Genomic DNA, 12,592 nt, shown 5'->3' with positions numbered 1-12,592 from the left:
TGATCTGATTCATACCTGCCCTCGTCCTCAATTGGGGTGGTCCCCTGAGGGTTGGGTGGGTACACAGTCCAGTTATAGATGGTCCTAGAATTGTTCAACAGTCCACACTTGTCCAGATACCTGTTCTCTGTAATTTCGTTGCTCATAGAGAAGTCGTATCGAGGGTCGCAACCCTGGAAATCAAACCACTAGCGTCATAATTTTTTTCGGCAATAAAATTTAATTAAAAATTAACTTGGTTAAAATAACGGTGGTTATCAGTACAACAAATTAACAGATTATGGATCTTATCTCATCGGTATTTTTCATTTTTTCGCATGTAAAATATTTGTTTTTATTCTGCTCATTTTGGTCAGGTGAGAATAAAATGGCAGAACTCCACGTTAAAAAGGCTCCCGTTCGCCGCAGGTATTTCAACGTCATAATCTGGGGTTATTTCTGATTTAAATTTTAATTCTTGTAATTGGTTTGATAATAGCAGAAATTCTGGATAAACAATCCACAGATACTAGTCTGGATAAGAAAGAATAGTAATAGGATGAAGTCTTGAAAACATCAGCCTCAGGCAATTAAAATATTCCCGCTGATTTGAAATTCGGATCCCCACCAGTAGGTTATGCGTCCCCAGTTACACAGCACGTGCCATTACATAGTAAATCATTATGTAAAAATATGGCAAGTGCGTCGAGGTTGAAAATAATATGCGCCCACTAAGCTGGGGGGGGGGGGGACACAAACGGAAAAGATCCGGAAATTCTCATAAATTCAGATTAAAAACATCTAATATCTTAAAAGTCACTTAAAAATTCGTTAAAAACAGAGTCAACAGTAATTGCCAAAAATTTGTCTCGACTTTTTTGAATTTGTGATTATCATTTCCAAATAATTACGATTTTGTTAAACTTGGTTTTATAAAGAAGCAGAAATTTTCAAATCAAAGTTTGCGATCAAGTCAAGGCCAAATTGAGCTTCTAAATTAAAATCAAAATAATTTGAAAATTGAGCATAATAATTTTGATTTTTGGATCTTTTCCGTTTGTGCCTCCTCCCTCCCCCAGCTTAGTAGGTGCATATTATTTGCACCCCCAGACGCACGTGCCATATTTTTACATAATGATTTACAGGCACGTGCTCTGTAACTGCGGGGAGCATAACGTAATGGGGGAGGAGGGGGGGGGGGGCACAAACGGAAAAGATCCTAATTTAGATCATCAATTCCCCTCACCGTTAGGCAAATGACAGGGAACCCCGCGTGAACGACATTATCCCGACTGCCTCCGATCATGCCCCCAAAGCCTCCAGTCACACCCTGGAGCGGGTTATTGGATGAAGTACTGGCAAACGATGAACCAGATGCCATAGACGCGCTGGATTCCTTCTGGTGTGGTCGAGGACTGCTCAGGTGTTTGAGTGAGATCACTTTAGTTCTCTGAGGGAAGCTGAGGACACTCTCGTCGTAGGCACGGTCAACTATGTCTACCTGGACACGGGGAGTCTGAAATAATTCGACTAACTGTTAAAACACTCCCGTGCACAATTTAAATTTCCTAAAGCCTGCATTGCCAGAAGTTAAAATGCCAGAAGTTCCTACTTAGCCAGAAGTTGTCTTCTGTTAACTTTCGTCATTGTAAAACGTGCGCGTTCCGTCTTTTAAGTAATGGTTAAGTGACTCTGCTTGAAGTCACTGAGAACTTCTGGCGAAGCGGTTCAAGATATTAAGTCAGAGTGTGACGTCTGCGAAGTGACGTCTGCATAGTCAATTAACCATGCTTAAAACACGAAACGCGCACGTTTTAAAATGACGAAAGTCAACGAAATTCAACTTCTGGCTAAGTAGCAATTTCTGACATTTTGACTTCTGGCACTGTAGACTTTCGGCATTTTAAAATGTGCACGTGAGTGTTTTGAGCATGGTTAAGTGACTCTGAATAAGTCATTTCGAAATTCTGAATTAATATGTTAAACCGCTTGCTGGTTCTCGATAATTACCAGAAGTTCTCCGTGACTTCAAACAGAGTCTCGTAACATATACTTCATATCAACAACATCAGTATTTGCTTCAAAAAAGTTAACATATGTCAATTAAGGTTCAAATTTTTCAAGAGTTGTTCATATCAGAATCAGTACTTCCCTCCTTTTTTCCAAAACAATTTACGGTCTCATACTTGCACAACAGAAATTTTTAGTAGACAATTATACTAGCATTACTTGACCGTTGTCCTAACAGACAGATTTCAAAAACGTTTGCGTTTTTGGGAACAAAGTTTTTTCGAGCATGTGATTTAACTAGAACATCGTTGTCCCGATTTTATTACTATATACTTGAAACCAAATTGAAAAACTTAACTGTTCTTGTGAACAGTGCTATGGGTAATTTCAAAACAAATAATTGTCTTCTTAATCCACAATTATCGAGAAGGAGATTTCTGAAATGAATCACCAGATGGATATTCTTTCATTTTGGTAAATTAACAGTGTATCTTTGTGGTTAAGGGGCATTTTCAAGTAAATTTGGACTAAATTAGCCTAATATCACTCTTCTTCCTACGCGATAACAAATTTACATTTAAAGCATGATTCGAAGAAAAAATGGAGGAAATCAAAAATGTATACTCGATATTTCAGGCACTGGCCACGTAGCGAGGCCTTTTTCACTTTGTCATCCTGAACACATGGAACAGTTTGGGTATTTATTCAAAATTATCAAAACTCATGTTGTTTTGATGAAGATTTGTTCAGAATATGCCCAGAGTTTTGTTCCCGAAACTCTGTGTAACACATGATTTGAACTAATAAAATTTAGTTTGCGCTACGCAGGGAAAACGTACAAAGATCTCAAAGTCTTAAAAAAGTTTCTTTGAAACGGAAAATATAGCAAAAAAGCTTTGTTCACTCTCTTTTTGTCAACTTCTCAGTGAAAAAATGAGAGAAAGAAAGACAGAGAGAGAGAGAGAGAGAGAGAGAGAGAGAGAGAGAAAGAAAGAAAGAGAAAGAGTCAGCTGTCGGTTATATTATGCGCACACTTTTTGTAAGTAGCCGTACCCTTTGAGTACATATTTCAGATATTTTAACTCAATCAACTATTTTTTATTGCTTCTCCCTTGATAAAAACAAAAAAGCTCAATCGAACACGGAATACCAAGACATTTGTGCATATACATTTCCTCATAAATAATTAGAAATGTGATCAAAAAGCGAACGTAAGAGAAAAGAATCCAGACTAAAAAACTTAAAGAACATTGTATTAATGCATTTATTGCAAAGTCACTTAACATCATTGAAAACTTTACTGGTTATATACTGAACGAAAAAAGTAAGTTAGCCTACCCTATTTTCAAGTTGTAAAAATTCGATTTTCGAGGCAATATTACTCCAATGTTTCGAAGGGAATTTTTACGCAATTGATCCCCCACACCAGTCCTTTCGCGTACCTATAAAAATCAGATACAACAGGACAATAATTTACCAGAAATCCCAATGTAATGTTAATTAACTCCACACCACTGTCACAGGAAAAAAAAAGTTGTCACTTTATTACATTCTAATCACATCTTTTCGGCTTCTAATGTTTGACGCAAATTCAAACTCAATCATAGTTGAAAAACCGTTAAAGCATGTCACAATTTGTGACAAATTTCTCATAAGTGAGAAGCTGGGACAAAATTCATCAACTTCACATTGGAATCCTTGCTAAATGAGCGTTGCGTTATATCTGATTTTTTAGGTAGGCGAGAGGACTAGTGTCGGGGATCAATGGTGCAAAAAGTCTCTTTGAAATGTGATCTGAAGTTGGAGTATTAATGCCTCAAAATTTGAAATTTTACTTTGTGAAAATTGGGTTAATAACTTAATTTGGCCCTTTAGTATATTTGAGCTTAAACTATATTGTAAAGTCAATATAACTGTAAAAATTGACTTACTTTGAAATTTATGGATTATTCGGATCTATTCTGTTTTGCCCCCCCCCCCCCCCCAGTGTTTTTTATGCCCAGTTACAAATTATATGTTGTTATATAGCATGTTGCTACGTAGAAAAAATAGCACGTGCGCCTGTGGAGCGTAAAAGGGGGGACAGAATAGATCCGAATATTCTCAAACACGTAAACTTTGTATTAGGAAAAGATTACTACCTAATATAAGTTGCAGACCTTTATAAATTGTCCACTGTATGACAACTTATTACTTGGAGTGCCAAGCACGAATCAGTTTTTTTCAAGTCCAGACACCGGCAATGAAAGAAAAATCGATTTGCTAGAAAACGATTGCATCAATTTCTGGTTCAGTAAATAAAACCAAAAGTTTTTTTCAACCTTTTAGATGCTGTTTTTCCCTTCGGGGGTTTAAACTCACCAGAGATTTTGAAGGAGTTTTTTTGCCTATTATTTTTTCAAACATGTAAAGTAATAATATAACAGAAAGGTTAAAGTTTACATGCCTTCAGAATAATCAGGATTATTTATTGAAATAATCAAAATTATACATTAATCTTCTGGTTATTAATTGATGTTACCCAATAAGCTGTTCGTTCTACTATATAAAAAAATAAGACACGAATGATCCTAACTGTCTATCTATTGGAAATTTTCATGCTGACCTTGCAAAAACTCTGTTCAAGTTCCTTTGAAAAGAGTTTTGTTCTCCGTCGCTCTTACGTTAAAGGGTAACTTATTCCATTTTTGTATGCTCTTCAAAATCAAAGATCTTTTATTGTTATTAAGTGGGTCTAGTATTTAACCGACGAAAACTCAAAATACTGTTGTAACATGATCCAACTCTGTTTCAGAATCTGATAACACTAGACAGTTTTCACAATTTATAACTAGAACCATTGGAACTCAGCCGGCAAAATTGGGAAAATTGGAATGGGAGTACTTGTTTGCCCAACCTTGATCTCAGGAGATTCCTTGGTGGTGGAGTAATCCATCATCAGTTTCATGATCAGTTCAAAGTTCTTCACTAGTTCCCACTCACTGTCGGGTAGAATTTCTAGCTTGAACTTCTTTGAGGTCTCTTTGGGCTCAAACACAAACACTAAACAGAAAAAAAATACATTTCATGATGTCAATTTGTAATCTAAATATGTGATGGGAATTTTTGCCCTATTGCTGAAACTCCGCCCTAATAGGGGTTCCAACCCGCGACCTCCAGGATAGCAGTATAACAACTTTCCCTTCTTAAACTACGGCGGCGCTTACTCTCAAACATTCACAATCGCTGTTTAGCAACAAACTTTAGTTCAGAGCCAGAGCAAGTGAAGTCACTCAAAAATGAAGTGAAGTCTTAAAAAGCCACTCAGGAAGTGAAATCGAAAGAATGTTCTAGAAGAAATCAGTCAAGCAAATTTTTTTGCATAAAAAGACACAAAATTTTACAATTGTTTTTATAATTGGTCTGGAACGAAGTTTGAAGCAATTATTGTAAACATGTGTGACTTTTTTAATGCAAAATTTTCGCTTGCCCGTTTTTTCTAGACTATTCTTTCGATTTCACTTCTTGAGAGACTTTTCGGATCTATTCTGTTTCGGCCCCCAGTTATTTTTTATGACCCCCCAGTCACAAAATATATGTTTTTATTTAGCACGTAACTATGTAAGAAATTAGCACATGGGCCTGGGGGTCATAAAATATTTATGCTAACTAAGCTGGGGAGGGGGGGGGCGGCGAAACAGAATAGATCCGATTTTTCAATAGTAATGAACAGTGAAAAGTGTAACGGGGAAAATAACGGGGAAAAGAGTGTAAAGAGTGTAAAAACTAAAAAAATTACACCCCTATTTCTCCGCTTAATTAACGGTGGCAGAGTGTAATTACAAGAGTGTAATTTTAAAAAATTAAAGTGGAAGAGAATGTAAATATAATATTTACAGTCTCAAAAGTTACATTTTAAAACTTTTTAACACTCTTTTTTTTGAAACATGTAAATTACTCAGAATATAACCCTAAAGTTAGATATCTACATGCTTTGAAATGTTAAATAAATTAATCAGCATTGTTATTAATACAATAATCTTCACATTGTGACTGTTTGTTCTCAAATGTAAAAATAGGATTTGAAGGCTCCTATTTGTCTATTAACGGGTACTTTCTTGTGCCAATAGAGCAAAAACTCGGTTAAAACAATTTTAAAGCAAGTTTTACTGTTAAAGTCCTCAATGATAAAGGCAATTTGTTACAATTTTGAACGCTTCTCAAAATCAAACAATTGTTACTCCACTTTTTTTCCACGTTCTCTTTTTTATAATCATTTGTACTGTTCTCTTCTTCTGTCTAGCGTTCTGGTGACTAGTAAACTTTTTAAAATTTTTGATTTAATGGCTTCGATGCCGTTTTATCGCAAAATTAAAGTGGATTTTTGTGTTTTGTCTGCATTTGTCGTTTGTTTTTGTAGACATAAAACAAACTCTGGATAATGATAGGTCTCAATTTTTTTTATATTAGAAGTCAATTGATATAAACCTATTTAAAGAATTAAGTCAACATCTCAAGGCTTTCGTCAATTGAAATTATTGTTTCTCGAAAAACAAAAAAGTTGTTTTTAACTGTTTTTCTTTATTGTGTTTTGGTTACCGAATCTCGTTTAGAACTAGTCGCATGTGTTCATAGTGAAATACAGATTAGTATGTCTAGGTTAAGTTAAATTTTAGTTGAAGCTATTTGTCTTTGTTACTAAGTAATGTTTTTTTTGAATATAACTTTGATATTTGGTTATAAATAATGGTGTTGATGCAATTACTTTTTGTTGTTTGTCTAGTTTCGTAGTCTTTATAATTTCAAACTTCGTCTAATGAGGTATTATTTACTTTTCTAAAAGATTTCAGTTGGAAGCAGTTTTTTTACTCATACACCAATTATTTTTGAACAGAAATTGAATTGTGGAATGTGTTTTTTCTCTTACTTATTTGGCAGACAGTTGAGTCAAGCTTGTGTATGGAGAAGGTTGGAATATTACCTTTGAACCCACCTTACCGAGGCTACTTGTTTTAACAAATTTTCCTATTAAATGGTCATTTTATGTGTCGGAAACTATTCAAAAAGAAGTAGAAATCAAAAAACCTGCAAGGTTATCTGTACAGCAAATAGGAGAATAAAGTGTTTAAAAGTAGTGATCACCTAATTGTCAATAGTTGGTCATAGTCGTTAAAACTGATCATAAAGTGATTAATTTGGTTACGGTTGTGAAAACAACAAATAAATATCATTATGCTTTAGTATGATATTTTTCCGCAATACAGTGAAATCATTTCTGTTTAACCTGATTATTTTCTTGTTAAAACATCTACACTACTCAGATTATAACCCTAAGGATATATATCTACATGCTTTAAAATGTGAAATAAATTAATTATTATTGTTATTGCTATAATAATCTTCAAATTGTGGCTGTTCGTTCTCATAGGTAAAAATAGGATTTGAAGGCTCCTATTTGTCTATTACCGGGTAGTTTCTTGTGTTGATCGAGCAAAAACTCGGTTAAAACATTTTAAAGCAAGTTTTACTGTTAAAAGTTCTTATTGAAGAGGGCAATTTGTTCCATTTTTGAACGCTTTTCAAGATTAAAGATTTGTTACTCCACTTCGTTTTCGTTTTCTTTTTTATAATAATTTGATTTGTTCTCTTAATATTATTATTACAGTGCAACCGACCTTGATCGACTCTGACGTAATCAGTGTCTGCTTTTGCAGAGAGATCTGCAGACATGACTCCGACTGAGAGCTGTTCAGAGAGGTCTCCACTTCTGTTCACACTCACAGTCAGGAAGTTCCTCCTGTCCTCATACTCCTCCACTTTGTACCTGTCACTCGAGAAAAACACCTTCGGACCTGAAGACACAATATCTCTACTTAACCTCTTATAAAGGAAAGTTTCTACCGTTACGTGACCAATATCCGAAAAGGCAAAATTCAAAAAAATACGATCATTTTCGCTGGAAGCCCCTGGTCGAGGTTTGGCGGTGAATTTTCGTAAGAAATTCGGTGAAATGTGGTGAAAAAAATTTCACCGCGTATTTCTCACATCTTTTTGCGGTGAATGCAGTGAAATATTTTTTTTTCACCGTATTCACCCGATTTTTTACAAAAAAGAAACTGCCGCACACGTGTTCGAACCTCTAACCTCCTGCATGTCTTCAACTTCTTATTCCACTGCGCCAACTTTCACGTATATTATATTTGGTGTTAAAAATATGTTTTTTTTTCACCGCATTCACCGCATTCACCGCATTTCTTACAAAAATTAACCCAAAAACCTCGAGCCGCGAAAGTGAAACAATTTTGTCACAATTTTCGATTTTTAGTTACCATTTTCCACGATGTGTAATAAGTTATTATAAAATAAGTTATTTGTATCTTATTAAAAAATTCTGAACTTGTGTTCAAGCGTAAACGTAACCCATTTCTTCATCTTCGAGCATATAATTAGACTAAAATTTCATTGCCCGAATCTCATTTGAAATTATTTGATCCAAATGCACAACTTAGCTGCGCATGTGGTAAAACATTATTACAACAAAAGAATCGCAGTTTCATTATGGACAGCTTCTCTGCCTGATCTCTTACTTAGAAGATTGTTTGCAATGATGTCTGTCGTTCTTAAAGTATCGTCACAATAACATCACAAGTTCATAAAAGAGGAACATTTCAGAAGCTGAAAACTTATCATTTCTGCTTTATCTCTCATTGAGAAAACTTAAAAGTAATCAGAAGTTTGCTTATAGTCGTTCAAAAAGTATCGTCACAAAAAATAAAATTGCGGTTTCATTATGGAACATTTTGGGATCTAAAATAAGAATAGCGGCACAATATCTCCAACTTAGAAATTACCCTAGTGATGAGTGACTTAAAAACTTTCAAGAATCTTGCAACCTGATTCAAAACTTTGCAAGATTCTTGCAAGAATCTTGGAAGATGTCAATCCAGGCAGAAAAAAAATCAGGGAACTCTTGTTTTAGAAAGCACCTTTGAAGCAAATTATTGTTCATTGAATAAGTTTTAAATGTGAAATCTATGAAAAAATTTTAAGTCCTGATTCAAAATCTTGCAAGAACCTTGCAAGTTTTTCAATTCTAGAAAATTTTTCAGAATATTATTGGGAGCCACAACTAACTGAAAACCAAATGAATTGCTTTATACAGGAATTTTGATTAACATAACTGATTCTAATTGATTTTTTCCAAAGTAGCTTTTGAATGTGGAATCTTGCAAGAATCTTGCAAGGTTCTTGCAAGATTTCGAATTCAAATACGACTTTCCAACAAACAACTCGAAACATCTTAAATTATCCAAAATCTTCTCTTTTAACCTCAATTGATCTAATAAACAACGAAACAACCACCTTCATCTTTTTTCTCTAATTTTTTAATCAAGGAATTAATCAAAAGAAAAGTATCATTTGAAAAAGTCCACCTCAACCTTCTGGTAAATCAAACAAAAATTTTTTCTGCTAATCTTATGTAATAATTGATGTTTTTTTAATGACAACACTACATAATTTCAGCAAACATTTTTGATCACCCTTGTTTGTGCATTAATCTTCGCGCATTAATCTTAGCTATAAGGGTTTTTTTTTCTTTTAAACTTTGGCGGTTGGGTCAGCTGCCTTCCTTCTGGAGCTCAGTAATGCACCGTCTGTAGTCGCCAAAGAAGTTACAAAGACTCATGCAAAAACTAGCGCACTGCCGAACAAAAAGTTGCTGAATATAAAAGCTTGCAAGAACCTTGCATGTGAATAAAAAACTTGCAAGATTCTTGCAAAAATCTTGGTACCGGTATGCTTTCACTTGCAAGATTGCCTCGCAAGATTTTTTCAAGTTTTTTTATTCATCGACCAATAGTAGTAATCCGGTTTTTGGTCGAACTATTAGTTTTAAGGAAAAATTATCATATGCATAAATAAAAAAACTTTTAAAAAATTCTTTACTTAGAAAATTTCTTGCCATTCGGGCAATAGTCATAGTTACGCAATATGTCACAGTTTCAATATCTTATTAAGATCTTGTGAACATAGTCCAAGTTTGGATTCACTAATAAACTACGTACGATCATCGTCCTTTATGAGAACTCTGGCTCTGGATGGGGGTCCGACACCGACTGGCAACTTGATGGGTCCCCCGACAAAGAGAGGTTCCTTCAAAACAGCCTCGAAGTCTTTCGAGTCTTCGAATGTGATGTCGTCAACTATCTCGAATTCACACATCTTAAGAGTGTCTCCCTTCTCAAATACGATTCGCTGCTTTTTCTGAAACAGAACCCATCAATCCAGTAAATTTTTGAAAGTAATAAAACGGTTGCAGGGAATACATCCCAACGCCTCCCCCTCCCCCCTTCGCTCTAAACCCCAAAAGCTACATAGGGCAGCGGATGGGGGCTATAATGATAGGGACTCAAATTGCCAAATATAAACATTCTTAACTAACAAGCAGAAGGAAAAGACACCCAGTACCAACCTCTATGAATTCAGTCCGTTTCCTGGCAGAGCCCTCTTCGGCAGAGCAGACAACAGAGGTCCTCGCCCCAGTGTCCCCAGTTCTAATCACCCCCAATTGCACTATCATCTCTGACTCCAGAACCGAGTATTGAGAATCGTTGAAACTCATTCGAGGTTCTAAACACAACCACCCCAGTTATAAAACAAAATTTGGATATTTTCCGTTTGTGCCCCCCAGTACGTTATGCACCCCCCAGTTACAGAGCACGTGTCATTACACAATCATTATGTAAAAATGTGTGGGGGTGCAAATAATATGCACCCACTGAGCTGGTGGGTGGGGGGGGGGTGGCACAAACGGAAAAAAATCCCAAAATTTTAAATTTTTCGAGAAACTTACGAGGAATTTTGTATGAAAATTTTTCTATTCTATGCCTTATATTTTAAAAATGAAGCGTAGGATAGAGAAAAAACAGCTCAAGACAGGCTGCTGCTAATGCACTGCAGATAAAAAAGCCTAATGTTGTTCCACTGCAATTACGTTGAAACAAAATTACAACGTTGGGCGAATTGCTCTCAAACGACCGGCAAGCGGTTCGCTTCGAAAGTAGCTAGCCACGGTTTAGTGAGGCTAGCATTAGCTTGATTCGATTCTGCAACTTTTAGTTTTCTAGCCTTGTTAGTAAATAAATCAAATAAAAACCTGATTTTTAAAAATTTGCCAAATATTGCAAACTTTAAAAGAAAAGATTCCAGATTTTGCAATGAAAATGTTCGAATTTTTTTTGTCTCAGGAGTTATGTCAAGTAACCCATCTGCAAGACTTGAAAAATTTTGTTGGTCAGTAACGATCGTTAAACTCAGAAAAATACAAAAATATTTAAAAATTTTGAAAACAATGGCAAATTTTAACAAAATCGTGCAAAACTTTGAGATATTAAAATCTTCAAAACCATTTCATTGTCTCAAGAGACTATCTAGTATCCCTATATTAAGCTGTAAATAGTTTCATTTGCTCATAAAGATCCATAAACTTGGAACATGATGATAATTTTCCAAAAATTTGAATAAAAAACAAACTTTATCAAAAAATTGCTTAAGCTTGAGTCATTAAAACATTGATAACCATTACATTGACTCTGGAAACTATGCGCCAGCTTATCATCAAGCACTGAAGGAGTTCCTTAGAACCCTGGAGCCGAAAAAATGATAAAATTTTTAAAAGATTCGAAAAAACTTGCATAATTTGCAAATATTTTTAAAAAATTGCTGATATTAAAATCTTGAAAACATTCCATTTCGTCGAGAAGCTATGCAGTAACCTATAATCAAACCCTAGAGAAGGTTGTATGGCTCTTGAGGCTGGAGAAACCTAAATGACAAGAAAACAAAATGGGGGGTCAACAGTGGTTGTGTCTTAAGCCTCTAAGAACCGCCTTCACAGCATAAGTATATGTCTCCAAAACAGTTGGAGCTGAAACAGAGCTGAAAGACTCTGAGAGCACTAATTTTCCACTGAGCGCTACCTGTTTATCCCGTTTTTGAGGACGAAAAGTAAAAAGCGTCAAACGAAATATCGGTCAAGCGAAAAATCGCATAAAAAAAGACCGACAGGACTAATGTAATTCGTTTCTACTAATTTCGTTTGGTAACAATTAATTATAGTTCCTCTATTTTTATTGCAATATTTGAAACCTCTCATCAGAACGGTTATAATAAATATCGGAAAAATAATGGAAGCGTAAGATAGAAATATTTCTCTACAAAAAGTTTTTGCACTCATGAAATTTTCCATCGTATAATGACAATAATTACTACGTAAATTTGAAGTCGTCGGAAATCAATGACCACGTCAAAGCTGCTACAAATATATTCATGAATTGCGAACTTAAAAAAACAGTTCAAGCGATTTTCAAAATAGGCATTCTTAGAAAAGCTTAGCAATGTTTAGGTAAGCAACATTTAAAAAATGCATTTAGGTTGAACGAAAGCTTGAAACAACTAGCAGAAGGGTTTTATCAGTCCACTTTCACAACTTTTCAGAACAAGAAAATGGAAACAACATAAACTTTTTCTGAAACTAAAGGCTTTTGACTAAATGTCTTTCCTTTTTGCAAATGCGGGATTTCTTCTTAACTCTGTTAGCTCTGGTCGGCGCCTAGATAGAGAA

General features: G+C 35.1%; 1 protein-coding gene across 1 annotated transcript in view; it reads right to left on the bottom strand.

The window, feature by feature from the left end:
- The window catches only part of LOC142352082 (extracellular matrix protein 3-like), a 100,896-nt gene that overhangs the window by 2,029 nt on the left and 86,275 nt on the right, over nt 1-12,592 (bottom strand). Inside the window, exons 19-24 of the mRNA XM_075404445.1 lie at nt 10,442-10,599; nt 10,035-10,233; nt 7,644-7,820; nt 4,886-5,031; nt 1,226-1,495; nt 16-173 (exon numbers count right to left, since the gene is read on the bottom strand). Coding sequence (XP_075260560.1) covers nt 16-173; nt 1,226-1,495; nt 4,886-5,031; nt 7,644-7,820; nt 10,035-10,233; nt 10,442-10,599 — 1,108 coding nt within the window. The remainder of the gene's footprint in view (nt 1-15; nt 174-1,225; nt 1,496-4,885; nt 5,032-7,643; nt 7,821-10,034; nt 10,234-10,441; nt 10,600-12,592) is intronic.

The sequence above is a fragment of the Convolutriloba macropyga genome, chromosome 13 (assembly GCF_964194025.1).
Source record: "Convolutriloba macropyga chromosome 13, txConMacr16.3, whole genome shotgun sequence".
In the NCBI taxonomy this organism is placed as follows: domain Eukaryota; kingdom Metazoa; phylum Xenacoelomorpha; order Acoela; family Convolutidae; genus Convolutriloba; species Convolutriloba macropyga.
This window is presented reverse-complemented; position numbering and strand designations above follow the sequence as displayed.